This window comes from Macaca nemestrina, chromosome 2 (genome assembly GCF_043159975.1).
Source record: "Macaca nemestrina isolate mMacNem1 chromosome 2, mMacNem.hap1, whole genome shotgun sequence".
In the NCBI taxonomy this organism is placed as follows: domain Eukaryota; kingdom Metazoa; phylum Chordata; class Mammalia; order Primates; family Cercopithecidae; genus Macaca; species Macaca nemestrina.
The window spans coordinates 111,838,708-111,866,682 of record NC_092126.1 but is presented as its reverse complement, the minus strand read 5'-3'; the positions used below and the strand labels follow the sequence as shown (position 1 = coordinate 111,866,682).

The 27,975-nt window shown below is 59.0% G+C and overlaps 1 protein-coding gene across 4 annotated transcripts; it reads left to right on the top strand.

Annotated features, from left to right (window-relative positions):
* Positions 1 to 6: 6 nt before the first annotated feature.
* LOC105480403 (plexin B1) lies at positions 7 to 27,967 on the top strand. Of its 4 annotated transcripts, none has more exons than XM_011739215.3 (38): positions 7 to 71; positions 5,014 to 5,066; positions 5,727 to 6,839; positions 7,708 to 7,890; positions 8,195 to 8,323; positions 8,449 to 8,549; positions 8,847 to 8,979; positions 9,273 to 9,429; positions 9,700 to 9,808; positions 9,883 to 9,991; positions 10,400 to 11,080; positions 11,291 to 11,413; positions 11,618 to 11,740; positions 12,026 to 12,119; positions 12,205 to 12,377; positions 12,506 to 12,657; positions 14,140 to 14,245; positions 14,427 to 14,563; positions 14,835 to 15,011; positions 15,247 to 15,433; positions 15,552 to 15,794; positions 16,526 to 16,702; positions 16,779 to 16,927; positions 17,434 to 17,534; positions 17,634 to 17,851; positions 17,972 to 18,150; positions 18,287 to 18,353; positions 18,583 to 18,729; positions 19,541 to 19,709; positions 20,023 to 20,126; positions 20,201 to 20,285; positions 20,504 to 20,676; positions 20,851 to 21,011; positions 21,106 to 21,253; positions 23,819 to 23,883; positions 24,012 to 24,087; positions 25,121 to 25,195; positions 26,326 to 27,967. In XM_011739215.3, the coding sequence occupies exons 3-38, from the start codon at positions 5,733 to 5,735 to the stop codon at positions 26,428 to 26,430; spliced, it is 6,423 nt and encodes a 2,140-aa protein (XP_011737517.2). In that variant the 5' UTR covers positions 7 to 71; positions 5,014 to 5,066; positions 5,727 to 5,732; the 3' UTR covers positions 26,431 to 27,967. The 4 variants fall into 4 exon arrangements, with proteins under 4 accessions (XP_011737517.2, XP_011737518.2, XP_011737515.2 ...); XM_011739216.3 differs by lacking the exon at positions 7 to 71 and adding an exon at positions 992 to 1,135; XM_011739213.3 differs by lacking the exon at positions 7 to 71 and adding an exon at positions 1,451 to 1,833.
* The last annotated feature ends 8 nt before the right edge of the window (positions 27,968 to 27,975 follow it).

Sequence of the window (27,975 nt, the reverse complement as noted above, 5' to 3'; positions counted from 1 at the left end):
GGAGTACTGGGAGCAGGGGCGGTGGGCAGGGCCAGGTGCGCAGGGGAGAAACAAGGCGCTTCGGAGTTCAGGTAAAGAAAGTTGGGGAGGCCGGGCGCGGTGGCTCACGCCTGTAATCCCAGCACTTTGGGAGGCCGAGGCGGGCGGATCACGAGGTCAGGAGATCGAGACCATCCTGGCTAACACGGTGAAACCCCGTCTCTACTAAAAATGCAAAAAATTAGCCGGGAGAGGCGGCGGGCGCCTGTAGTCCCAGCTACTCGGGAGGCTGAGGCAGGAGAATGGCGTGAACCCGGGAGGCGGAGCTTGCAGTGAGCCGAGATCGCGCCATTGCACTCCAGCCTGGGCGACTAAGCGAGACTCTGTCTCAAAAAAAAAAAAAAAAAAAAAAAAAAAGAAAGTTGGGGAGGATGACCACCGGAGCCGGGTAAGGAGCTCCGGGCGCGGGGCGAGGCCGGGCGCTGGCAGGAGAACGGGTCGGGCAGGTGAGGGACCCGGGTGCGACCCGGCTCTGGACGGGCGGGAAGAGGCCAGGGCGCTGTTCCACCAGCACCTGCGGGTGCCGAGCGCGACCCTCCGCCTCGGCCCCTAGTAACCGGGAAAGTTCCCAGTTCCGGTTCCAAGGCGGCGCGCAGGTGAGGCCGACGGGGCGGGGCGGCTTTGGCTCCCGGGGTTCACTCCTCACCCCTCTGGGCTACCGGCGTTGCCATGGCGACCGCCGCTGTGCAACCCGCCCCCGCCCTCCCGCGTGCGGGAGGGGTCGGATCCCCAGCCCTCGGCCGACGCTGAGCCCGCGGGGTTGGAATGCGGGGTCCCGGGCGGCTCGGGGCCGCGCGCCCGGCTCTCCGGGCTGCTTCCGGCCTGGCTCGGGCGGCGGGCGGGGGGAGGGCAGCCCGGCAGGCGAGGGGGAAGGAGCGGAGCCGGGCCCGGCCGACGCGGCTTTGTCTCCTTTGTTCCCGGCGGTGGCAGCGTCGCGCGGGAGGGGCGGGCAGCGGGCGCAGTTTTCCGCCCCTCGGTCTCCGGGTAACAGCTGCGGCTCCGCCAGACCCGGGGGGAGGCCGCTGCGCGCGGAGCCCGAGCGCGGAGCGGCCGGCGCCCGCCTAGGCGCGCACATCCCGTGGGGCCTGGCCGGGTGGTGAGTGCGGGGCTCGGGGCCGGGGCGGCGAGGACCGGGGCTCCAGAGGTGGAACGGGTCGGGGCCTCTATCCTGCCGGGCAGGGGCGGCCTGGGTGAGTGGTGGGCGACTTTGGTTTTGAGAGTTGGGACCACACTTCTCCGCGCGAAGGGAAACTCTGGCGGCTCCGCCTGGAACGCGATTGGGAGACTGAGGAGGTGGAGCTGCTCCTCCGCGCCCCCTCCTCGCCGCCGCCACCGGGGACCGGCCGGCCCCTTCCCCGCCCTCCCAGGGCCACTGATGGGGTCCTCGCCTCGGGGTCCGGGGGTTGGGGAGGGTCAAGGACGAGCCGAGTGGGGAGGTCGGGGCTTCCCCTCAGTAGTAACAGCCCTTTCTGGCTGCTCCCGGTGGGACTGACAAAGGCGGACCTCGAGCCTGCTGACCCCCAGAGGGGGGCCCTCCTCTCCACACACAGACATATTCAGTGGGTGATCGATCAGCGCCTGGGGTCATCGCAGGTGCCTGGTAAATGGTGGATCTCCCCACCCCTCCTCAACACACAGAAAACAGGGCGAGCAGCGGGGACTGCTGCACTGTCAATGAATAACTCACCTCTGTAGTGGACCCTGGAAGCTGAGCAGGAGGTTGAAACGGGAAGGCCGGCTTCCCACTAATTGGAAAGCAAGGCAAATGTGGGCTGTCCTATGGCCCCTCTGCAGGTGCGGAATGGCGGGGTTTGTGAGCCCCTTTTGTTGTCGAGGACAGCTCCACGGGGGTCCGGGAGGTGCTTGCTCTGCAGACAAAAGTTGGGCAGTCTTGGGCCCCCTGAAAAGGTTCAGAGTAGGGTGGGCCCAGAAGAGACTCCAGGCAGGCCTGGGCACAGGCAGAATTAGGCTTTGGCTGTGAGCCTGAACAGGGCCTCAGATGTTGGGAGTGGGCAGGAGATCCAGGCTGTGTAAGTTGGGGATGTGAGGTCTGGTTCTAGATCAGCCTTTTCAGTCTGCCCTGGCCTGGTCATTAACAAAAGTGGGGCCAACGTCTTCCCTTTGAGAGACCAAGTGGCTTGGAGGGATTGTGGGCCTTCTATCTCCCCTATTTGTTGGGTTTTCTTGGCTGTGAAATGGGGGTACGTTCACCATGCAGGGAGCATCTGGTCTGTGCTGAAGTCTGTGCAAGTTGCCGGGGCCTCTGAATCGAAAGCATACTCCCTGCCTTCAAGGAGCTTCAAGTCCAGAGTAGGAGGGTGGAACTGGGAGAAAAGTGACCCTGGCTGGCATCACTAATGCCAGGCACATGCTGTATCATGTTTACTGGTCAGAGCAATCCTTCTTCCCATTGTACAGCTAGGAAATCTGAGGCTCGGAGAGCCTGAGGCCGAGCAGCCGTGCCTGTCAGAGTGTTGGCTAGGTGCGTCCATTCTGTCCACTGCATGCAGTGGCCTCCTCAGAAGCCTGGGAGGACAGGGGAGGCTCCCCAGTTAGAAGATGGTTGGTGTAGGAGTTAATGGGATAGCGAGGGAGTGGGCATTCCAGGCAGCGGCAAGAGCCTGTGCGGCAGCTGGAGGAGCGAGGCAGCCTGCAGTTCAGGCTGGCAGGAACGAAGGGCATTTGTGGGGGAGCACTGGCATGGATCGGGTGGGAGAGGTGTGGACTGGAGGGGTAGGCCTTTATCCCTCCTGCTCTGGGGTGCCCCAGAGGCTTTTGGGGGAGGGGTGTACTCCAATTCTACTCAAGTAAAGCCCCAAGAAGTTGGGAGTTGGGAGGCTAGATTGGAGGGGCTGGGAGCTGCTCAGTGGCCTGTGGCAGAGATAAAGTGAAATCCATGTGCCTGAAATGGAAGAGAAAAACGCACTGCTCTTCTTTCTCTCCTCCTTCAGCTACCCATGGTATGTGTGGAGGGGCAAGGGGTGCTAGGTCCTGATTCACAGGGAGACTGATTGCAGAAGCCTGACCACTTTCCCTGGAGTGGGTCAGCGGCCGATCTCCTCGGTGGCCTGGCCAGGAGCTGTTCTGATCCCACCCATTTCTTCCTGTTGTCTCCTCATCCAGTGTTTTTTTTTTTTTTTAATTAATTATTATTATTACTATTTTTTCATCTCCCAATGCTCTGTCATCCATCAATCCAGTTTTGATATCACATATGGGGAGTGGTTTTGTTGCTGCCCCTTGAGGGCTGGAGAACTTTGGCATGCAGTAGGCTCTGAGCAAATATTTGTAAACATGTAGGAGTGAGTATTGGTCTAACTATGGGACCCTGTGCCCAAGGCCCATCCCTGGCATGTGGTGGCAGGAGAATTGAACAGTAGCCCCGTGCAAGAGATGACCTCTGCCCATCCTCAGGTGGACTCTGTCTTCCCATGGGAAGAAACTTTCTTTCCTCATCCCTTGGAAACTAGGTGGGGGGCTCCTGGGCAGCCTGGTCTTGCCACAGTCCTGGGATCCTGGCCGGGTTCAAGACTTTCCCTGCTGCCCCCTTCCCCCCCGCCCCCTTGGGTGGCAAACAGAGGCAGCCTTGTTCCTGCTCCCATAGAGCTGCCCTGTTTTCTGCACACTAAAAATGGAAACCCCCAAGCTATTTCGGGAGCAGTGCCCAGCCAGGCTGTGACCACGGCCCCCCTGCTCCCACCGGGCTGTGGCCACAGTGTCCCAGCTTCCACCAGGCTGCTGGACCCTCCCCTGAGCCTTGTGCCCAGCCCTGTTCACTTTGGGGCAGCCTCAGGAGTACGCTGCTCAGGCCTCAGCTAGGATGAGCCGACCTGGGAGAAGCAAGCGCTTGATATTTTGCGCAGGCAGCTTGGCAGCTGGGTGATGGGAGGGGCTGGGCAACGTGGCCTGGGCACAGGCAAGTAGGGGAAGTGTCTCCCAGTCTGAGATGCATTGTCTGTCCCAGCACTTCACCAACCTTGGTGCTCTTGGCTGGGGACCACTGTTGAAGGTGGTGTTGCCATAGTTTCTTGGTTCAGGGACTCAGGAGCCTCAGCTGGGGCCCAAGAAGGGGTCTGTGTAGAGAGCAGGCACCCAAAGTCTGGGGAGGTCCTGGTGATGGGCCTGGGAACAGCCAGGCATGGCACCTTCCTCCAGGACACACTCCACTTAGCCCACATCTTGGGTCCTGGCACTACTCTGAAGTGCAGGAGAGGAAATAGCAAGAGATGGCCTAGCTTCTACAGCTCTCTATATGTAGGGCTCCAACTAAGTACTCTTGAACGAGGGGAGTGTGCATGAATGTGTGTGTGTGTCTAAATGTGAGTGGTGGTCTGAATGTCTCAGGTGAGTGTGACGTGTGTGTGTTCCTGTGTGTCGATATGGATATGTCTTCATGTGGTGTTTGAACATGGGTGGCTGTGTCTGTGTGTGTCACTGTGCTGTGTGTATAGATGGCATCTGCATCTCTGTGTGTGTGTGTGTGTGTGTGTGTGTGTGTGTGTTGTAGGCGTACACATGCAGGGTGGGTGGTGTGTATGCATCTTGCTGTGCGAGTGCCTGTCTGCTGAAGCGCTGGTAGCCCTTTGGGCTGGGACAGCCCCTGGCCGTGTAGAGGGTGTATACCTGGGTTCCTTTACAAGGTGAAGTTTGAGCAGAGAGAGGGACCTCACAGGGAGAGGGCCATGCTGGGGGCCTGGCTGGACCCTGCCAGCCGTGGGGCTCCTTCCTAGCTGACCTTTCCCAGGCCCCTCGGGTGCCTGGCTCTGCCGCCCTCCCCCTCCTCGTGTGGGCTCCGAGGAGGCGTCCTCTGTGGAATGTGTTTGGTGGCCAGGGGCCAGGCTGGGCCCAGCTCCACCAGCAGGCTGGGCGGTGGGGAGGGGGTGCTTCTGTGCTGCCTCCCCAGTGGGGAGCCCAGGGCTTCCATGTGCCTGCAGCCCAGGCCCCAGCTTCACACTCGGCTTTCCCCTCTTCTAGGTGACTCCCACACGGGTCATGCTGTTGTCTCCTGATCCAGCCAGCCCTGCCAGGTGAGCCTGACCTCACACTAGATATCTAGGAACAGCATGACTCCTACCTATTCTGAGGGCTCTCGGAGGTGGGGTGCAGCCCTTCAGGCCCCACCCCTCCGAGCTGGAGCCTCCTCACATCTCTCAGGCCTCTTGGTTCTGTGGTTATTACCCTTCTGGATTCCTGGCCTGAAAGGCCCTGCCCCCAACTCTTGTCTTGCTCTAACATTCTGCTGGCTCAGGAGACCTCCCTCTCCTTCCTCCTTCTGCCTGGGAAACCCTCCATGTAGAGCCTCTCCTTTCTTGGGGTCTGGGCCCCTCCTTCCCATCACCTGCTCTCCTGCCCCATCCAGACCCTGCTTCCTGGGCATGGCCTCTCCAGCCCCTCACCCTCTGATCTGGGGGGATGGTGAGTGGGGTGCAGGTCTCCTTAGAGAATCGTGCCTGCCAAGAATGGGCAGTGTTGTCTAGGAAGTATCTCCTATTTCTGACCTCGTTCTAGTGTGTGGTCCTGAGGTCATCCTGGACATAGTGCCTGTCTAAGAAGCCTGGTCCTCCTCTGCTCACCCCCTAGGTTAGGAGGGGCATCTTGGCAATGCCACAGTCCTATCCCTTACCAGTGGCCCCAGGGTGCTCTGGCAGCCACATGAGCCCCACTCTCTCGACCTGTCTCCCTGCCAGGTGACCATGCCTGCCCTGGGCCCAGCTCTTCTCCAGGCTCTCTGGGCTGGGTGGGTCCTCACCCTCCAGCCCCTTCCACCAGCTGCTTTCACTCCCAATGGCACGTATCTGCAGCACCTGGCAAGAGACCCCACCTCAGGCACCCTCTACCTGGGGGCCACCAACTTCCTGTTCCAGCTGAGCCCTGGGCTGCAGCTGGAGGCCTCAGTGTCCACCGGCCCTGTGCTAGACAGCAGGGACTGCCTGCCACCTGTGATGCCTGATGAGTGCCCCCAGGCCCAGCCTACCAACAACCCGAACCAGCTGCTCCTGGTGAGCCCAGGGGCCCTGGTGGTGTGCGGGAGTGTGCACCAGGGGGTCTGTGAGCAGCGGCGCCTGGGGCAGCTTGAGCAGCTCCTGCTGCGGCCAGAGCGGCCTGGGGACACCCAGTATGTGGCTGCCAATGATCCTGCGGTCAGCACGGTGGGGCTGGTAGCCCAGGGCTTGGCAGGGGAGCCCCTCCTGTTTGTGGGGCGAGGATACACCAGCAGGGGTGTGGGGGGTGGCATTCCACCCATCACAACCCGGGCCCTGTGGCCGCCGGACCCCCAAGCTGCCTTCTCCTATGAGGAGACAGCCAAGCTGGCAGTGGGCCGCCTCTCTGAGTACAGCCACCACTTCGTGAGTGCCTTTGCACGTGGGGCCAGCGCCTACTTCCTGTTCCTGCGGCGGGACCTGCAGGCTCAGTCTAGAGCCTTTCGTGCCTATGTGTCTCGAGTGTGCCTCCGGGACCAGCACTACTATTCCTATGTGGAGTTGCCTCTGGCCTGCCAAGGTGGCCGCTACGGGCTGATCCAGGCTGCAGCTGTGGCCACGTCCAGGGAGGTGGCGCATGGGGAGGTGCTCTTTGCAGCCTTCTCCTCGGCTGCACCCCCCACTGTGGGCCGACCCCCATTGGTGGCTGCTGGGGCATCTGGAGCCTCTGCCCTCTGTGCCTTCCCCCTGGATGAGGTGGACCGGCTTGCTAATCGCACGCGAGATGCCTGCTACACCCGGGAGGGCCGTGCTGAGGATGGGACCGAGGTGGCCTACATCGAGTATGATGTCAATTCTGACTGTGCACAGCTGCCAGTGGTGAGTTCCAGTGTTGCCCTGCTTTTCCCCCTCTCTGAGGCCACTGGCCAAGTATTTGCAGCCAAGGAGCTGCCCAGAGTGTCCGAGGGCAGCTGGTGGTAGCACGAGGATGATCAGATCAGCAGATATTAAGTGCTTCCTGTGTTTCCTGGGCAGTGGTACCTTACCACAAACCTGGCATGCGGGTGGCAGCAGTGTCTAGATGGGCTTGGACTAGGATGCTGGAGGGGTGGCCCTAGTGTAGGTGGATTGGGAGGATGTTTGGGGGTTCTTGGGTAGGGACAGGGACCTATAATGGAATGAGACCTTTGGCTCTTGAGCAGGAGAGGAAGGTGAGGTCGGGATTGATGAGCTGTAGCCTCAGGATGGATAAAAAAGGGAAGAAACTGCACACAGGGTTGAGTCAGTCAGAGGCAGGAGAGGGCCCCGGTGAGTGGACTTGGAGCAGAAAAGCAGGCTGTGAGAGGTTTTGGAGAAGTGGTCCAGGAGCAAGGTGACCACAGAAACTGGAGGAAGCACTCCAGGCCAGGGATGGGAGAAGGTGGGGCCACAGGCAGCGGTGGGGATCAAAAGAGGGGGAAGGAGCCACTGGAAACTGCCCAAGGACTGGAGCAGAACTGGAGATCAGTCCACTGCGATAGGGCTAAGGATGTACCTGGGGGGATATTGTCCAGGGAAGGGTTGTTAGGGAGGGCCCAGAGAGACTGGGGACAGGGATGGGGTTGTCCCAGGAGGGCCAGCAGAGAAGACACTGTTGTATAGGGAGAGCTACCAGAGCGGCTGCGGGAGGGAATGAGGTTGGCCAGGGAGGATGTGGCCAAGGAGGTTATCCAGGGAGGGCCTTCCTGATGCTTCTTGCTGCCTATAGGACACCCTGGATGCTTATCCCTGTGGCTCAGACCATACGCCCAGCCCCATGGCGAGCCGGGTCCCACTGGAAGCCACACCAATTCTGGAGTGGCCAGGGATTCAGCTAACAGCTGTGGCAGTCACCGTGGAAGATGGACACACCATTGCTTTCCTGGGTGATAGTCAAGGGCAGCTGCACAGGGTGAGCCCACAGGAAGTACTGGCCCCTGTCCCAGAGTCTGGAGGGAACAGGTTGCTGGGGACCCAGCCTGGTTTAAGCTATCCCTGTGACCCGTGGGCCAGGAGAGATGACCTGAGCTGCTCTCCCAGGACTGGGTGGTGTTTACCTGTGATTTTCCTCCATCCCTGCTAGGCTGGTTGGTATGACCTGTGACTGCCCAGGAGGAAATTCTGTCTGTAAATTACTTCGATTGGGTGGAGGAGGGGAGGGCTTTGGGCCTCTGCCCATGGACTTGGATCCCAGACCCTGTGGTCTCTGATCCCAGGTCTACTTGGGCCCAGGGAGCGATGGCCACTCGTACTCCACACAGAGCATCCATCAGGGGTCTGCAGTTAGCAGAGACCTCACCTTTGATGGGAACTTTGAGCACCTGTATGTCATGACCCAGAGCACAGTGAGTGCCAGGCATAAACAAGGGCATGGCTGCTGGGAGGGGCCTCTGGGTGGGGCCAGAGACCCATTTGTGGGTGAGCCACTGGTGTTTGGATTGCTGGCCTCAGGTCCTCTTTGCTGTCACAGCTTCTGAAGGTTCCTGTGGCCTCCTGTGCTCAGCACCTGGACTGTGCATCTTGCCTTGCTCACAGGGACCCATACTGTGGGTGGTGTGTGCTCCTTGGCAGGTCAGATTCCTACCCCATCCCAGTCTCAGCCTCAAGCCCACAATGCTCCTGCATAATTGTCCTTCCAGAATTCCTGAACCTTAGTGCTTGACTCTCAACCCCTGATCCCCAGACACCCTGATTCCCCACCCCCATCCTCTGCACTGGGCATCAGTGCCCTGCCAGGGCAGACACAGGAACCTGTATCATACCCACTCTAGGGCCCTGCCCAGGTCCTCCAGATTGTAGGAGTCCCTACCCTATGAACTCCCAGTGGCCTGTGAGGGTCACAGATAGACACTGGTCATTCTTGCTCAGGTGCAGTCGCAGTTCTGAGTGCTCAAGGGGCCAGGGCCCAGAGCAGTGGCTATGGAGCTTCCAGTCTGAGCTGGGCTGTCTGCGAGTGGCAGCCATGAGTCCTGCCAACATCAGCCGAGAGGAAACGAGGGAGGTGAATGATCAGATAGGGAGGGCCCTGGTGGGGAGGGCTCTGGGCATCAAGGTCTGGGTAGAGATCTTAGATCCTGGTGTCAGACATGTCAGATACCACATGGCCTCACACAAGTCACTTCTTTTAGGAGCTCAGTTTGCCCATGTATTTCTAACTCAGGCCAGAGGGCGTTTGGGGAGGCCTGAGGTCTGTTAACTGCTGGTGCCTATCCACATTGGGTGCCCCATAAATGTGAGCCCTGGTCTGCTGCCCACTAGCCCCAACAGTGTGTCTGTCCTTGGCTCTCTTGGCAGGTTTTCCTATCAGTGCCAGACCTGCCACCCCTGTGGCCAGGGGAGTCATATTCCTGCCACTTTGGGGAACATCAGAGTCCTGCCCTGCTGACTGGTTCTGGTGTGATGTGCCCCTCCCCAGACCCTAATGAGGCCCCAGTGCTGCCAAGAGGAGCCGGTGGGTGAGAGAATGGGCCAGCCTTGGGGGAGGCCAGCCCCTGCTCCAGGGGATGCGGTGGGGTTAAGGTGTGAATCCAGGCAAAGAGCCATGAATGAATGCCTTTCTCTGAGTCCTCCCACTCCCCAACCACCTGAAGCCTCCATTCTGTGCCCTTGGACTGTATTCCCTCACCCCGGGTGGTCTTCCCCATTCAAGGGCTCAGGATATCGGCTCTGGGTCTGAGTGCACCTCCTTGCTGCTTAACCCTGGCCCTCTCCCCTTCTGCAGACCACGTCTCCGTGAGCGTGGAGCTCAGGTTTGGCGCCGTTGTGATCGCCAAAACTTCTCTCTCCTTCTATGACTGTGTGGCGGTCGCTGAACTCCGCCCATCTGCGCAGTGAGTTCCTCGCCCTGTCCCCAGGCCTGGGCTTCCCTGAGGCGACCCCTGCCCCATGGCTGTGCTCTGTGCAGGTGCCAGGCCTGTGTGAGCAGCCGCTGGGGGTGTAACTGGTGTGTCTGGCAGCACCTGTGCACACACAAGGCCTCGTGTGATACCGGGCCCATGGTTGCAAGCCATCAGGTGAGTGTGACCTTGGGCTGGGCCATACGGGGGTGGGTTGGGGGTCCCAGTGTGAGACTTTTTCTTATGGCCTGGGGTCTGTCTGCCTATGTGAGGCTCTGTCCTGAGCACCAGAGCCGCTGTGTGTAACGGACTCCCTGGAGAACAGCCGCCGATACATCCCGCCTGTTTTGGGAGAGGGCGTTTGTAGCTGAGAGGCAGGGGAGGTCTGGCCTTCATGCCCCACCTCGGCACAGACACCCCTGGAGCCTTCCCCCACAGTTTTCTCCTGTGGAGAATTAATGGGCTGTTTTTATTTCTCTTTTCCTTGGTCTCCTTTCCTCTTAACATACACTGTGCCTGCCTGCATCCTGTCCCGCGCCTGCCTGCTGAGTGGCCCTTCCTGTCTTCCTCTGCCTCCCCCTTCAGAGCCCCCTTGTCTCCCCAGCCCATCCTGCAAGAGACGGACCCAGCCCCTCCCCACCCACAGCCCCCAAAGCCCTAGTCACCCCTGCTCCTAATACCCTTCCTGTGGAGCCTGGGGCTCCGTCCACAGCCACAACTTTGGACATCTCACCTGGGGCCAGTCCTTCCCTGCTCAGCCCCTGGGGGCCGTGGGCAGGTTCTGGCCCCATATCTTCCCTCAGCTCCACAGAGTCGCCTCTCCATGAGGAGCCCTCCCCTCCCAACCCCCCAAATGGACCTGGAACCACTGTCCCTGCCCCCACTGACTTCAGACCCACAGCCACACCTGAGGACCTCTTGGCCTCCCCGCTGTCACCCTCAGAGGTAGCAGCAGTGCCCCCTGCAGACCCTGGCCCTGAGGCCCTTCCTCCCACAGTGCCCCTGGACCTGCCCCCTGCCACTGTTCCTGCCACCACTTTCCCAGGGGCCATGGGCTCCGTGAAGCCCGCCCTGGACTGGCTGACGAGAGAAGGCAGCGAGCTGCCCGAGGCGGACGAGTGGACGGGGGGTGACGCACCCGCCTTCTCCACTTCCACCCTCCTCTCAGGTGATGGAGACTCAGCAGAGCTTGAGGGCCCTCCCGCCCCCCTCATCCTCCCGTCCAGCCTCGACTACCAGTATGACACCCCCGGGCTCTGGGAGCTGGTGAGGCCCAGCCCAGGAAGGAGGCCTCAGGGGAGGGGATGTGGGGAAGATGCTACCCCTAGCTTGCCTTGTGATTCTGCACTGGGAGGGGGCGAGGGGCAGGGTGGAGTCTGCAGCCCCACACAGGCCTTGCCTCTGGAATCTGGCAAGGCAGAGGGCTGAGCTGGGCAGGGTGGGCTCCATAGACTGCCTTGCCCTTGGTGCCTGCAGGAAGAGGTGACCTCGGGGGCAAGCTCCTGCCCCTGTGTAGAGAGCGTTCAGGGCTCCACGTTGATGCCGGTCCACGTGGAGCGGGAAATCCGGCTGCTAGGCAGGAACCTTCACCTTTTCCAGGTCAGTGTGTCCTGCCTGCCGCTGTCCTTGCAGCCTCCTTAGCTTTGACAAACTCTGCACAAGCCCTGGGGAGCAGGAAGAGGGCAGAGTCCGAGGGCTCAACTCCAACCCAGAGGCTGTGCTGGGGGATCTGTTGGGCGACCTACAGGACTCCCTGGACCCAGCTCCTGAAACTGCCCAAACAGCTGTGTTCTCTGCCCTCAGGACGGCCCAGGAGAAAATGAGTGTGTGATGGAGCTGGAGGGCCTTGAGGTGGTGGTTGAGGCCCGGGTCGAGTGTGAGCCACCTCCAGATACCCAGTGCCATGTCACCTGCCAGCAGCACCAGGTGCACACCATGAGCGCCTGTCGCCCTGAGGGAGTCTGCACACCCATTTCCGACCTCTGACCATATGCCCCATAGAGTCCTTGCATCCCAGCTCTGACCTGTAACTTGAGGCCCCATGGGGTCCCCATACTCCATTTCTGGCTCTGCCCTCCAACCTGTGGCCCCATGGGGTCCCTCTGACCCTATGCTCCTAACTGGTCATTTTAGTCCTTTCTCTGACTACCCCCTCCCCAGGCCTGACGCTTCCCCCAGTGCTTGACTCTGAACCCACTCCAATTTCTCCAGCTCAGCTATGAGGCTCTGCAGCCAGAGCTCCGTGTGGGGCTGTTTCTGCGTCGGGCCGGCCGTCTGCGTGTGGACAGTGCTGAGGGGCTGCATGGTGAGCCACCTGCGGGCTGCTGGGATGGCGGCGGTAGCAGGGCTCTCCCAGGCCTGCCTCTCACGTGCGTCTCTGCCACCCCCAGTGGTACTGTATGACTGTTCCGTGGGACATGGAGACTGCAGCCGCTGCCAAACCGCCATGCCCCAGTATGGCTGTGTGTGGTGTGAGGGGGAGCGTCCACGTTGTGTGACCCGGGAGGCCTGTGGTGAGGCTGAGGCTGTGGCCACCCAGTGCCCAGCGCCCCTCATCCACTCGGTTTGTTGAAAGGCTGGCCATCCCTTCCTCAGTGCTGCCCTTAGAGGGAGGGTGTGGGGGCCCAAAGGTGGGAGGTTGGGGCTGCCTTTCCAGTTGAGTAGAGGTGAGCAGTCCTTGTCCTGGAACAGGTGGAGCCACTGACTGGGCCTGTAGACGGAGGCACCCGTGTCACCATCAGGGGCTCCAACCTGGGCCAGCATGTGCAGGATGTGCTGGGCATGGTCACGGTGGCTGGAGTGCCCTGTGCTGTGGTTGCCCAGGAGTACGAGGTCTCTAGCAGGTGAGCTGGCTGCACCCAGCTGGAGCGTGGCACAGCCTGGGGCCTCCACGGTTGGCTTTTCTGCTTGGGGCCTCCATCCCCCGCTCATCTGCCCCACTGTCTCCCTGTTCCTTGATTCTGGCCACAATGCCTGAGTGCCAGGGTTGCCACTGAAGACCCTGGGCGCCCACCAGACCTGTAAGTTCCTGGCATGGGCTTCTGGGGAATCCTTCCTGGGCCTGTCACTGCCCAGAGCTGACTGGTGGCTCTGCTTCCTACTCTGCTCACCTGGTCTTCTGAGGGACTGTGGATATATTAATAGCTGTGGCAGCAGGACCCTGAGATCAGACAGATAAACTCAGGGGCTGGCCTTCTCACCAGCTCACTCTTCCCCAGGCATTGTCCTGGGCTGCCAGGCTCCTCAGGAAGGTAGACTTGGAAGGCACACCTCAGAAAGGCACACCTGCCGAGGGCCAGACTCCACTGTCGTCTCTCGGGATCCCTGCTGCCTTCCTGGGGCTCCTGGGTTATGGTAACCTGGCCAGCGGTTGCAGGCCCCAAAGGTACATGTGCAGGACATTCCTAAGGAGATGTCCGCAAGCAGCAGGGCCCAAACCTGGCTGAATATCAGGGTAATCTGCAGACCCTGTCCCAAACCAACACAGAGCAGATCCTTAACTGCCCCTCAGACATCTGGGTTCAGGAGGCCCATGGTGGGGCCCCAGAATCTGTATTTGAAATAAAGAACCACTCTGCTAGAGCATGGAGTGTCCCCTGAATGTGTTATGACTGAGAACTTACAGTGACTATCTAGACTGTTAGTGTTTCAGACCATAAGACTTTGTGATTTATGAAGCAATTGGCATATATTCTGTCTGGAGCCTCCCCTGCGTGACTCACATGTCACTTGTGTCTTCCTAGAGTGTTTGCAACAACTGTGACAATGTCACTGAGTTGAGCCACTGCAGGCTTAACACTCTGGAAGTTAATTTGCCCAAGCTTCTGTTTTCTGGCTAAGAACCAGCATTTTCTTAGACGGTTCACTTTCCCTTCACATGTATTCCTCTGTCTGACTAGAGGCTTTCAGGGACTCTTTTTCCTGAATAAATCAAGTTTCTACCATGCTTTGAGTGGGTACTGTGCATGTGACGTGGCAGAGGACATGGGCGGCTAGCTGTGCCCACTCTTTTGCTCAGCAGCTCACCCCACAACCAGGCTAACAGGGCCCCTTTGTAAAGTTATGCCACAGATAAATTCTTCCTTGTTGGGGGCCTCTGGGGTTGAACTTAAATGATTGAAACCACAAATATTAATTCTCAGATACCAAGGCCTTCTGATGTGTCATAAAGAATTCCCTCCAAAGTGAGAGAGGGTCTCTGTCAATCTTGTGGAGGATGGGAAGGGGAAGACCACCTGATAGTGGGGCAGGGAGAGGGGCTGCCAGGTAAGCTTGAGGGGCCGTCGATGCAGCCTGGCACCCCCTAGCCTGCTGTGTGCCTACAGCCTCGTGTGCATCACCGGGGCCAGTGGGGAGGAGGTGGCCGGCGCCGCAGCGGTGGAGGTGCTGGGAAGAGGACGTGGCGTTTCAGAGCACAACTTTGCCTACCAGGTACCTGACTGCTGAGCCACCCCCAGCTGCCAGCGGGCCACCCCCTCTGGTGACTCCTCTCAACCTATCTGGTTTTGCCTTGGTGGGGCTGCCAGTCCTGGACCATCCTGTTTCTCAGGCTGTCCCCGCCTCCCTGTGTCTGGTCTGATGCTTATCTCTCTCCCTGTCCTCCTTCCCACAGGACCCGAAGGTCCATTCCATCTTCCCAACCCGCGGCCCCAGAGCTGGGGGCACCCATCTCACCCTGAATGGCTCCAAGCTCCTGACTGGGCGGCTGGAGGACATCCGAGTGGTGGTTGGAGACCAGCCTTGTCACTTGTGAGGGGCACTTCCTCATCCTGCAAAAATCCATGTGCTCCAGGGGAAAGATGGAGGGGTCTGGGATCCTGGGGAGAGCAGAAAGGGGAAGAGGGCCAGTCTGCTTCTTCAGAGAGTGGCTGGACCCTCCCTAGCCGGCTGTGGTGGGAGTGCACCTCCAGGGACACCTGGTGGAGACTGTAGTCAGCACTAGAGGGAAGCCAGCTGGGGCCTGAGTGGTCCAAGTTTCCCCTGCCTGCGCCCCTCCATTCATTCCCACCTCCCCTCCCAGGCTGCCGGGGCAGCAGTCAGAACAGCTGCGGTGTGAGACCAGCCCATGCCCCGCACCTGCCACGCTCCCTGTGGCTGTGTGGTTTGGGGCCACGGAGCGGAGGCTTCAACGTGGACAGTTCAAGTACACCTTCGACCCCAACATCACCTCTGCTGGCCCCACCAAGAGCTTCCTCAGGTGTTGGGCCAAGGGTGTGGCTGCATGGCAGGTGGCAGGGAGATCTTTGCAGCTCCACTATGTGGGGGTTTGTAGGGCTTTATGTTGGGGCACTGAGAATCCCATGCTGCTGGTAGGGGCAGGGGGTCATGTGGTTTGGGGCTGGGGCTGAGCTGACCTAGCTGGGACTGGGCTGTGCTTTAGGTCCAGGTAACATAAGCCATCTTACGTTACGTAAGCTCATGGTCTGTTTCAGTGGAGGACGTGAGATATCGGTCCGTGGCCAGAATCTGGACGTGGTACAGACACCAAGAATCCGGGTGACCGTGGTCTCGAGAATGCTGCAGCCCAGCCAGGGGCTTGGACGGAGGCGTCGCGTGGTCCCGGAGACGGCGTGTTCTCTTGGACCCTCCTGCAGTGGCCAGCATGCAGGACACCCTTGGGTACCCCACACTCTCCCCTCGCCCCATACCACACCCTGGGGATAGCTAGAGCAGGTGCCAGAGGAGGCTCTTCCCATTTTTGCTTGGCCCCCCGTCAACCTGCCTGTCTTCCTTCCAGTTTGAGGAACTATGCCATGTCAACTCCTCCCAGCTCATCACATGCCGCACACCTGCCCTCCCAGGCCTGCCCGAGGACCCCTGGGTCCGGGTGGAATTTATCCTTGACAACCTGATCTTTGACTTTGCAACACTGAACCCCACACCTTTCTCCTACGAGGCTGACCCCACCCTGCAGCCACTCAACCCTGAGGACCCCACCATGCCATTCCGGCACAAGCCTGGGAGTGTGTTCTCTGTGGAGGTACAGCTCCTACTTGGACCTGGCAGGGCCCCGAGACCCTTCCCTTGGCTGGACATCTCTACTGTGTGTGGTAGAGAGGCCGAGACAGTAGAGCAAGGGCCGGTGGATGGACATGGCTCCTCATCTTTGCTGTGTCGGGGGCAGAGGGGGCTGGTGGGGGGTGCCTAGCCCAGGATCTGGCATGGGCTTGACTGCTTGGCTGGTGGCCTGGGTCCTGATGCACTCCATGGCAGGCTCTGGAATGACTGCATTTGTATGTTTGGCCTGTGCAGTAGCTGGGTGGCGTGGTCCACATAGGCCATCGGGCTAATCCCCGAGTTGGCAGCCTGGCTCACATAGACATGCACTAGGCATGTGTCTTGGACATACACAGTGGGCAGCTGATGGGCATGCGGGCAGACCACAGGTCGATATGCCATCATCACCCACCTGGTGAGTCATCAGACACAGAGTGGGGGCTCCGGCTTTGTTAGGTAACTGGGCAGGGTTTGGGAGACAGCTTTATGTTCTCCATATTTTTCGTTCTGGAGAAGAAAGATAGGAAAGGGCAGCCAAGGGTGATGAGGAGCAGCTTGGAGGACACCTTGTGACTGGCCTGCACGCAGGGGACGGGTGCTGAGAGGCTGTCAGCCCTGCTGCTGGGAGTGGGTCTCAGGGTCCTTCCCACATTTGGGGAGGACAGGATCTGAGGGAAGGGTCCTGAGTGATTGATCGGTGACCCTCTGTTCCAGGGAGAGAACCTGGACCTTGCAATGTCCAAGGAGGAGGTGGTGGCTATGATAGGGGACGGCCCCTGTGTAGTGAAGACACTGACCCGGCACCACCTGTACTGCGAGCCCCCTGTGGAGCAGCCCCTGCCACAGCACCATGCCCTCCGAGAGGCACTTGACTCTTTGCCTGAGTTCACGGTCAGTGGGCAGGTCCCTGGCCGGGCTGGGCATTGACCTGGGCTGAACCCTTGCTTACAGGCGGCTCCCGACACAGGTGCAGATGGGAAACTTGCGCTTCTCCCTGGGTCACGTGCAGTATGATGGCGAGAGCCCTGGGGCTTTTCCTGTGGCAGCCCAGGTGGGCTTGGGGGTGGGCACCTCTCTTCTGGCTCTGGGTGTCATCATCATTGTCCTCATGTACAGGTGGGTGCAGCCAGATGTGGCTGGGCTGGGGCAGGTCGTGGGATCTGGCTGGACTGGGAAGGGACAGACTGGGCCAGGAGTCAGGAAACATTCTCTGTAAATGGCCAGAGAGTAAATATTTTAGGCTTTGCAGGCCAAGTGGTCTCTGCTCAACAACTCAACTTTGCCACTGTGGCACAAAAGCAGCCAGGGACGACATGAAAACACATGAGTGTGGCTCTGTTCTAACAAATCTTTATTTATAAAAATAGGTTGTGGGATGGATTTGGCCTGGTTGTGGTTGACTGATCTCTAGGCTAAACTGTGCTGGGCTAGACGGGGCACGGGTGTTTGTGACTTGCTTGGGAGGGGAAAGGCTGAATTGTACTGGGCTAGGCTTGAGCTTGGCTGGCATGGCTGGGTTGGACTGTGGTGGATGAGGCCAGGGTGTGCCTCGGGATAGGTCAGGCAGGCCTGGGCCAGTAGGACTCATCCGGCCGTCCCCTTCTGACCCTGGTGCTGAGCAGGAGGAAGAGCAAGCAGGCCCTGAGGGACTATAAGAAGGTTCAGATCCAGCTGGAGAATCTGGAGAGCAGCGTGCGGGACCGCTGCAAGAAGGAATTCACAGGTGTGCCCAGGAGAACGGGCCCTGCCCTCCAGGGCTCTGCCCAAACCCACTCCCATCACATGGGATTGGTGCCCAAACCTGGCTTCTTCTGCTCAACAGACCTCATGACCGAGATGACCGATCTCACCAGTGACCTCCTGGGCAGTGGCATCCCCTTCCTCGACTACAAGGTGTATGCGGAGAGGATCTTCTTCCCCGGGCACCGCGAGTCGCCCTTGCACCGGGACCTGGGTGTGCCTGAGAGCAGACGGCCCACCGTGGAGCAAGGGCTGGGGCAGCTCTCTAACCTGCTCAACAGCAAGCTCTTCCTCACCAAGGTGCCCCCACCTGCATCTTCCTGGCCTGCCCCTGGCCCTGCCCCTTCTCCAGGGCATGGTTTCTGAGCCCGCCCTTCTGTCCCCCAACCCCCTTCTCCCACCCCCTCTCTTTGGCTGCAGTTCATCCACACGCTGGAGAGCCAGCGCACCTTCTCAGCTCGGGACCGTGCCTACGTGGCGTCTCTGCTCACTGTGGCACTGCATGGGAAGCTTGAGTATTTCACTGACATCCTCCGCACTCTGCTCAGTGACCTGGTTGCCCAGTATGTGGCCAAGAACCCCAAGCTGATGCTGCGGAGGTCTGTGTGGCTGTTGGGGCTGGGTGGCCCTGGATAGCTGGAGCTGGGGTGGGGCCTCAGGCTGGGGGGTCTGCAGGATAGAGAGGCCCGCAGCCCCGCCTGCTGACCCTGGCATTCCCCTTTCCCATCATCTCAGGACAGAGACTGTGGTGGAGAAGCTGCTCACCAACTGGATGTCCATCTGTCTGTACACCTTCGTGAGGGTGAGGGGGCAGAGCTGGACAGGGCTCCTGTCTAGGGAGGGTCAGGCCCTCTAAACTGCTAAGCTCTCAGCCACCATGCAGCTCGGACACTTGTGCCAGAGCAGAGACTCCTGCTCAGCCTGTCCTCAGTCCCCTTAAGCCCGTGTCCTGTCCCCTTTCCCAGTGTGCGTCATGTCCCATACACCTCTGCCACCTGCCGGGAGGGCCCTAACTGCCTGTGCTCTCCTAGGACTCTGTAGGGGAGCCTCTGTACATGCTCTTTCGAGGAATTAAGCATCAAGTGGATAAGGGGCCAGTGGACAGTGTGACAGGCAAGGCCAAATACACCTTGAATGACAACCGCCTACTTAGAGAGGATGTGGAGTACCGTCCCCTGGTGAGGGTGTGCAAGTGTGTGGCCTGCAGTCTGAGTGCGGTGAGGGCGAGGGTGGAGAGTGTGTGGGTGTGTGGGCTCTGGACACTAGCTTCTGATGTGGGTACCTGGATGTAGAGCGGGGTGACCTCTGGCTGGTTGCTGGTGAGAGCCCATCAGACTAGTTTAGCAGGATGGCAGTTTAGAGCAGACCTTGATGATAAGGCCTCCAGGTGCCCCAGACTAGGGATGGAACCAGGGTAGCCACAACCAGGGTTTAGGAGGAGCCAGCCCTACCTTGGACCATGGGCTTGAGCTGTGCCAGGGCCTGACCTGTCGGCCTGGCCCTCCTACCAGGGATGCGGCCTTGCCCACCAAGCCAGCCCCACTCTGGCAGGTCTTCTCTCTGGGTTGCTTTCCCCTTAGTTACGCACAAGGGTTCCTGCGGGAAACCCCCATTAAGGCCTGCTGAACCCCTCCCCTGTTGGATGGGTGGGAATATTTGCTCATGCAGGCTTCCCGAAGCTCCTTCAGCCTGGCCCATTCAGCCAGGAACCTGGGGATCTGAGTAATGAGGGACTTGTGCTCACTCCTTTTTTTCTGCCATTTACCCTGTAGTCATTTACAAGTGCTCTGCGCTAGGTGCTGGGGTCACAATGGGGAGGAAGCTGCTGTCCCTGGGGAAGGCAGGCAGGTGAAGAGACGAGAGTTAGGGAATGTGTGGTGCATGGGGGTCAGAGGCAGCAGCCCCTCATGAGTTGTCCCTGCCCTTGATCTGTGTCTTGGTCATCCTGAGTGTACACGAACCCTGACGACTCCTGTGTGTCCTGCATAGACTTTGAATGCACTGTTGGCTGTGGGGCCTGAGGCAGGAGAGGCCCAGGGTGTGCCCGTGAAGGTTCTGGACTGTGACACCATCTCCCAGGCCAAGGAGAAGATGCTGGACCAGCTTTATAAAGGAGTGTCTCTCACCCAGCGGCCAGACCCTCGCACCCTTGATGTTGGTAAGGGCGTGGAGAGCCCCTGGGGACCTGAGCCAGTGTTGGGCCTGGGCTGGCCCCAGACCAGCTCTGCAGGGACAGCTCATCACTCAGGGTGGGGAGGATGCTGGGAGGTGGGCAGAAGCCGGCTTTGGAACATCTTTGTTGGACAGCCTCTCATCTGGGGAGGGGTCCTGCTCTTGGTCTTTGGAGAGGTTGAGGTTGAGTATGACTGCCCCGTGATGGAGGGGCTGGTGTCCCCGTGGAGGAGGAGATGGGCTCTACTGTGGGAAGGGTATCCTCCAGCCCTGCACCCAGTTCTGCCTTGCCCTTGCAGAGTGGCGGTCTGGGGTGGCTGGACACCTCATTCTTTCTGATGAGGATGTCACTTCTGAGGTCCAGGGTCTATGGAGGCGCCTGAACACACTGCAGCATTACAAGGTAGGAGGGGTGGGAGCTGGAGGAGGGCATGGTGAGCTGGGGCTGGTGGAGGGATTACCAGCTGTGCTCAGCAGGTCCCGGATGGAGCAACTGTGGCCCTCGTCCCCTGCCTCACCAAGCATGTGCTCCGGGAAAACCAGGATTATGTCCCTGGAGAGCGTGAGTACTGCCCCCAACACGGCCCTCTGTCCCTGCTGTGCTCAGCCCAGGGTCATGGGGAAGGTCCTCTGGGCCTCAGGGCAGGCTTGTGCCTATTTCCTTTCTGCCCAGGGAAGCTCTCAACCAGGTGCCCCCACCCCTGGGAGAGCTGTCAAGAACCAGGGGGCCTGGGGAGGTGGCACCTGGGGAAGGGTGACAGCTGTGGGCTCTTGGCACAGGGACCCCAATGCTGGAGGATGTAGATGAGGGGGGCATCCGGCCCTGGCACCTGGTGAAACCAAGTGATGAGCCGGAGCCACCCAGGCCTCGGAGGGGCAGCCTTCGGGGCGGGGAGCGTGAGCGTGCCAAGGCCATCCCTGAGATCTACCTGACCCGCCTGCTGTCCATGAAGGTGGGGTGGGGCTTGCCAAGGTGGTGGGGCCTGGGCTGAGGGGGAGCATGGCCACTCGTGGGATTTGGGGGTGCTGTGGGGTTTGTGCAGGTACAGTGCCGGGGGGTGTCTGAGGCTGGGCTGCTGCTGAGGGCCCTTTGCTGACCACACCTCTCTGCTTCCCCCTTCCCACAGGGCACCCTGCAGAAGTTTGTGGACGACCTGTTCCAGGTGATTCTCAGCACCAGCCGCCCCGTGCCACTCGCTGTGAAGTACTTCTTTGACCTGCTGGATGAGCAGGCCCAGCAGCATGGCATCTCCGACCAGGACACCATCCACATCTGGAAGACCAACAGGTAGGGTGGTGCTGGGTGGGCTCTGGGTGTGTGTGGGGGGTCTTCTCTTGTGCCTCCCCAGCACATTCATTGGCCATGCCTGCCCCACCCGCAGCTTGCCTCTGAGGTTCTGGATCAATATAATAAAAAACCCGCAGTTTGTGTTCGACGTGCAAACATCTGATAACATGGATGCGGTGCTCCTTGTCATTGCACAGACCTTCATGGACGCCTGCACCCTGGCCGACCACAAGCTGGGCCGGGTGAGCAAGTCTGGGATGGATGTGGAGGGGGATGGGTGAGGGTGGACAGTGCTGTGTGTGCACTCAGATTCTAGGCTTTTCTGAGAACTTCAAGGAGGACTTCGGGGAGACCTCTGACCTTCCAAGCCAAGGCTTCATCCCAGGGCCGCCTCCGTTTTAAGGGATGAGCAAGAGGTTGGGGCATTGTGTGCCAATTCACAGCTGAAGTTGTGGGCAGCAAGTGCAGCCTGGTGTGGCTGGGGCATAGAGTGCTGGCCAGGCGTGGAAGTAGGCCAGGGCCAGTTGGTCAGGACTCACTCCTGTGGCAGTGGGAACCACAGAAAGTCTGGGAACAGGGAAGTGGTGTGACCAGACCTGAGAGTTTGTGGAACATTGTGGCTGCTGTGCATGGATGAGCTGAGTGAGGGAGTCCCACGAGGGCGCTGTGCTGTCCTTCTGACAAGCAGCGGCTGGGTTCAAGCTGGGCAGGAGGGTGCAGGGCAGGCAGAAGCTGAAGGTTGGATGTGGGGGATGAGGAAGAAGGAGGGGGGGTCACACGTGATCCCTGGGCCTCTGGCTATGGTAAGCTCAGACTTGGAGGAGGTGAGTCTGGTGTTTGTGGGGTTTCCAGGTAGAGACATGGATTGTTCAATCCCAGAGCAGCCCTGGGCTGCTGGGTGGATTTGGTTCCTTAGGGTGCTGGAGGTGTCTGCCTGCCAGTAGGGCAGTAGGGAAGAGAGTCCAGGGGGTGTCACGGTTTGAGGGATGTGTGAGGAGGAGAGCTGGGAAGTACAGGAGACTGAGTCGTCGGAGCTGTCCGGGAGCACAGAGGTTGGGAGTCTGTTGTCACAGCAGTCAAAGCCGGGAGTTCCCTGACATATGAGGTCCCCAAGGTGTCTGCTCAGGCATCCAGTGGGCAGGGCCCTCGTGTAATTCTGCAGGTCCATGAGTGGGGCTCTGCTTAGCCTTTACCCCCAGGTCTCAGTCAGCGAGGGACCTCTTGAGAGATACTTCCCTACACCTCTGGGAAAAATCAAAATTAGCTGAGCACGGTGGCTCACACCTAGAATCCCAGCACTTTGGGAGGCTGCGGTGGGCAGATCGCCTGAGGAGCTCAGGAGTTTGAGACCAGCCTGGGCAACATGGCAAAACCCCGTCTCTACAAAAAATACAAAAATTAGCCAGGAGTGGTGGTGTGCGCCTGTGGTCCCAGCTACGAGGGAGGGTGAGGTGGGAGGATTGCTTGAGCCTGGGAGGTTGAAGCTGCAGTGAGCCATGACTGCGCTGTTTGCTACACTTCAGCCTGGGTAACAGAGCGAGACCATCTGAAAACAAAAAAACAGAAAGTTCTGTTCAAAATTGTAGCACTGTCTTTTGGGAGCCATTTTTGATCCAGATGCTGTCATCATGCCTATAATGAGCTAAGAACCAAAGGGCCACACCAGGACCCGCAGGGCCACCTCCAGGGTAGACCCTATGTGGTGGCTGGGATTTTTACCAGATCTTCCCAGTACCTACCCTTCCCAGCAGAACAGCAGATGGTTCCTGGGTAGCTCAGGAGTAGCCCCAACCAGGAATGCCAAGGGTTCCCCCATGGGGAGTTGTCGAGAAGGTGCGAATCCTGACTCAGGTTGACAAGAGGAGCTGGCCTTGGGTCCCTGCTCACGGTGGGCAGTGCCACCTTGAGATATTTCTCACCTTCCCAGCAGCTGTAAGATGAGGAGAGGTCCTGAGAACAGAAGTATGCTGCCCAGAGCCCATGGCTGCTGGGACTTGAACCCAGTTCAGTGGTAGAGGCTGTGTCTAGGTGTGTTAAAGGGGTGGAAAGTGACTGGACAGACCTGCTTCAAATCCTAGCTCAGCCACTGGGGAGTGAAGTGGTCTGTGGCCGCTTAGGTAATGTTCTGGGTCTCAGTTCACTCACTTTTATTTTTTATTTATTTATTTTTTTAATTATTATTATTTTTTTTTGAGACGGAGTCTCACGCTGTTGCCCAGGCTGGAGTGCAGTGGCGCGATCTCGGCTCACTGCAAGCTCCGCCTCCCGGGTTCCCGCCATTCTCCTGCCTCAGCCTCCTGAGTAGCTGGGACTACAGGCGCCTGCCACCGCGCCCGGCTAATTTTTTGTATTTTTAGTAGAGACGGGGTTTCACTGTGGTCTCGATCTCCTGACCTTGTGATCCGCCCGCCTCGGCCTCCCAAAGTGCTGGGATTACAGGCTTGAGCCACCGCGCCTGGCCAGTTCACTCACTTTTAAAATGATGACCCTGGGAGTGAACAGCAGCTTCGTGCCCTGCATACCGGGCTCTTGCTGGATCTAGATGGAGGCATGTGGAGCCGAGAAATTATTTCTGATGACATCAGAGGCTGGACGTTGGTGGAGGGGAGGGAGCAGTGGAGGCTTCTGCGGAAGGAAGTATGCTAGGGTGACCACCTGAGCTGGTTTTCTGGGACTCAGGGGCTTCCTGGGATGTGAGACTTTCTTTTCAAAACTGAAGCAGTGCTGGGAAACCCAGGACACTTGATCACTCGAACAGGTGATCATCCTTCCTTCCTTCCTCTTTTCTGTCCTCCTGCTATGTCCAGGACTCCCCGATCAACAAACTTCTGTATGCACGGGACATCCCCCGGTACAAGCAGATGGTGGAAAGGTATTGGAGGGTGCGGTGGGTAGAGGTTGGAGGGTGTGTGCAGCTGAGACTTGGGGGGTGGGCTCTGGTGGGGAGCGGGGGAGTGGGCTTGTTTACCCAGCAGCTGCTGTGCCCTGTCTCTCTGGCAGGTACTATGCAGACATCAGACAGGCTGTCCCAGCCAGCGACCAAGAGATGAACTCTGTCCTGGCTGAGCTGTCTTGGGTAAGGCCTCCCTCTGCTTCTTGGGTTGGGCATAGGCCTCCTGCCACAACGGTCCTGTCCACTTCACACTGCCCCTTTGCAAGGAAGCCCTTGGGAACCTCAGTAGCCCTGTGAGCTGGTTGGGGCAGGAAACATAAGTACAGAATGTTCCAACTGCCACTGAAAGACCAGAGCTCCCACCATCTCATCACAGAACAAGCAGGGGTCTTGTCCTGGCAGCTGCCATATACCCTGATTCAGCCAGGCACTTGTAAGGTAGCTGGGATTCAGCCTCAGGCCTGCCTGGGTCTGCCTGTGTGCGTCTTCCCACTGCTGTGCCTCCCTTGGTGGCACAGGTGTCCCCTCCACTTCCCCCATTCCTCAAACAGCCCTAAAATGTAACTCCAGGGAGTTATGAACAATGTTTCTGAAATGTTGATGGTGATGACAGCCACAACCACAACACTAATAGCAGCTGTAATTTTGGGGTGTTGTGTGTGAAGCCCTTCATGGGGTGCTTTGATTGTCTTACTTGATCCTCACAAGAACTCCACAAGTTAAGTGACACTGACTCCATCATCCAGGTGAGGAAGTTGAGGCTCAGAGATGTCCCCATGGAGGGGCCTGAGAGTGACCTCAGGAAATACTTGAGTTAGGCCAGAGCAGAATCATGCTGGGCTGTCAGCCTGCAAGTGACATCAGTGCCACTTGGCTGTGGAGTCACCTGGGTGGCAGAGGGTCTGGGCTAGAACCTTAAGGGATTGAGAGAGGCAGGGCTCCAGTGGAAACCCCAGACCTTGCTGAAGCAGTTAGACCTGAGCTGTCTTCCTACCACGGAGACCCTCTTGGCGCTGCCCTGTTCTGTCACCATCTGGCACGCCTGGCCTGGGGTCCCTGGGCCATGGAGGGGACTCTGCTTCCCACTGTAGTGCCCATCCCATTCCCTACCTCTCAGGTCCCCTTCTCCCCCAACCCTTCCCTGGGGTCCTGGGCCACCTCCTGTGGCTGTCTGTACCCCTCATCTCTCTCACCTTTCATTTGGCCTCTTTCCTAGAACTACTCTGGAGACCTCGGGGCGCGAGTGGCCCTGCATGAACTCTACAAGTACATCAACAAGTACTATGACCAGGTGGGCAGGCCCTGGGCCCCAACTGGGAGGCTGACCCAAGGCATCCCAGGAGACTTAAGGGGCTCTGACCCTGTGACTCATGGTGGGGGCTTTGGTCTTCCCCAGGAACAGCATAGTGGGGGACCGGGCCCCTGGGCGGCTTGGGAAGTGTTCTCCAGGCGGGTTTCCTGGCATTGACTGTACTCTCACTTGTCCCACCACTCCCCATTCCAGCTCCCCAGCAGGATGGCGAGGCACAGTGCTGGTGGTTGTGGGGGCCAAGGGGTCTACCAGGGCCTGGAGGTGGTATGCATTTGCTGAGTTGGCAGCATGTTGGGCATGGCCAACATGCAGGTGCAGGCCTGGCTTGGCTGCATGAGCTGAGAAGAGGAGAGTCCAGGCACATGGGCTGGGGTGTGAGGGTACACTGGAGCTGGTGAATCTTTTTGGACGATCCCTGGGCTGGGCCTGAAGAGCTGAGCACCTGCCAGTCAACCTGCTGGGTGCCTGATGGAATAGTCCACTTAGATGTTTGTGTGGCACCAGTGAAGTGACTGTTGCTGCTCAGAGATGAGGAACCTGCCTCATGGCCCACAGTCTTCCTGGGCATGGTATGGGCCATGGCATGGGGCATGGGGGAGGCAGAGTGTAATGCAGGCATGTCCCCTCGTGGAGACATAGTGGGCAGTGGCTGTTTTCCAAAGTGCTGCTGCCCTCCGGTTCCTACTGGCTCCCTTGGTGGCAGCCCCCAATTTGTGGTTGGTGTTTGATCAGTGTCTGTTTTCTCAGCACATGTGTCTGGTCATTCTTGGGTCTCTGCCCCTTGTCTGGCACTAGGCAGATAGGAACTTGGGAAATGCTGTTGCCGGGCGGGTGGGTGAGCCAGGATGGCTGCATCAGGGCTTCTGAGGGGCTCGGTACTGAGTCAGGTCCTTCATTTCCTACCTTATTCGTCCAGAAACGGTGGCTTTGATGTTATTACCCCTCCTGCTGGCGAGGCCCTGAGGTCACAGAAAGTACGTGAAGTGACTGGCTGGGTTTCTTGGCCTCCTATCCCACTTGTGCCACAGCGTCTTAGGAGGGCTGTTGAATTTTGCAGCAAACACGTTGGCCAAAGAAGTCTCCCCTGATGGCATCGGTCTCTGTTTCAGATCATCACTGCCCTGGAGGAGGATGGCACGGCCCAGAAAATGCAGCTGGGCTATCGGCTCCAGCAGATTGCAGCTGCTGTGGAAAACAAGGTCACAGATCTATAGGGACCCAGGAGCCACGGCCTGCTATTGCTTCAGCCCGGCCTGGGCAGCCCTGGAAGCTCGGGGGGAGAGGCCACCTTCTTAGGTGCCTGTAGTGACTGACAAGCAGTTAGTGGAAGGTGACTCACAGTCTCCTGGTGGCTCTGGCCTCGGCCCTGCTGGACCCACCTCCTAGGCCAGGGGCCTCAAGGCTCATGGGGTAGGACCTAGCCTGCTTCCTGAGTCCAGGGACCCTATGACACCGGTCTGCAGGGAGTTGGGGACTGAGGGCTTCCAGAGAGTGGCCGGAAGAGCCTCCAGGCCCCTGGGGAGACTGTGCTGTTCCTGAACACTGGCCTTGGCTGCACTGGGATTCGGAGAGGAAGGAGGAGAGCCCCATACTTCCTGTCTGCCTCCTCCACCATTCCTGACCTCAGTTGAGCTGCCTCTGGCCTCGTTGCTGCTGCCACATCCTAGGTCTAAGAGTTGAATGCCTCTCCTAGGCCACTGCAGACTGACCCCTCAGCAGGGCTGGCTGTCACAGGGCCACCCTGCCTCACAGGGAGCCATGGTGAGGGCCATCTGCTGCAGGGGGGTCTTGGGGAGAGTGGTGGCTCAGTTGACCCAGCTCTTCATTAAAGGATAACACACTGCACTGAGTCTGATGTGTGAGCCTGGCCCAGCCCCCGGCTACTAGGAGGATGGCAGCTATGCCTGACAGGTACCAGGGGGATGTAGTATCTGCGCCCTGGGGAAGTCTCATGGTCCCCCATCATATCCCAGACTGCAGGGCTGGCTGAGGCTCTCCTTGACTCCTGGGCAGGGCCTGGTGGGGTGAAGGCTTCCATGAAGGAAGTAAGAACCCCATCTGGGGCAGAGCTGGTGACTGAGATAGAGGGGTCTGCAGTCTTTTCAGGGGGGCCTGCTTTATCTGCAGTTTGCTTATTCTCACTTCTCCACTCATGTTTTATTTATCTTGAAAGGGACTAGGAAAGGATGACATAATTACAGGCAACTCTAGGCAGAGGGGGTCTCGAGGGCTCTTTTCCATGGTCCTATTCCTGGACTTAGGGTTTCTGTGTTGCTTTCCAAATCAGGGCATCCTAGGGCCGGCTCCTAAACTGTCTGCCTCCATGAAGTCCGCCTTATATGGTTCTTCCTGATTTGTAGCTGGAGGTGAGCTTGGAGACTGTCTTACCTGCTCTCATGTTGCTAGTTGGGTCTGTAGGGCAGGGGATTGATGCCCCTCTTGACTGAGACCACCCTCGGCCTTAGCAGAAGGCCAGCCCCCCATGGAACAGAAGAGATAGGGTGGCAGCTATGCCTGGCAGATGAGAGGAGGGCCCTTCTGCCTTGAGGCCTTCAGAGGGCTCATCCCTTTGGCCCTCTGCTTACCCTTCATAACCCAGTGACCCTTAGCATTTCCTCTCATTTGGCACAGAGACCCATCCTCCCCTCAGGGTCTTCATTGAGTGTTTGGAGATATAGAGACTGATAGAACTCCAGGAGGACTCCTATTCCCTGCCTCTTTTTGGCCCTAAATAAAGCCATCCACAAAGTCCTTGTCCC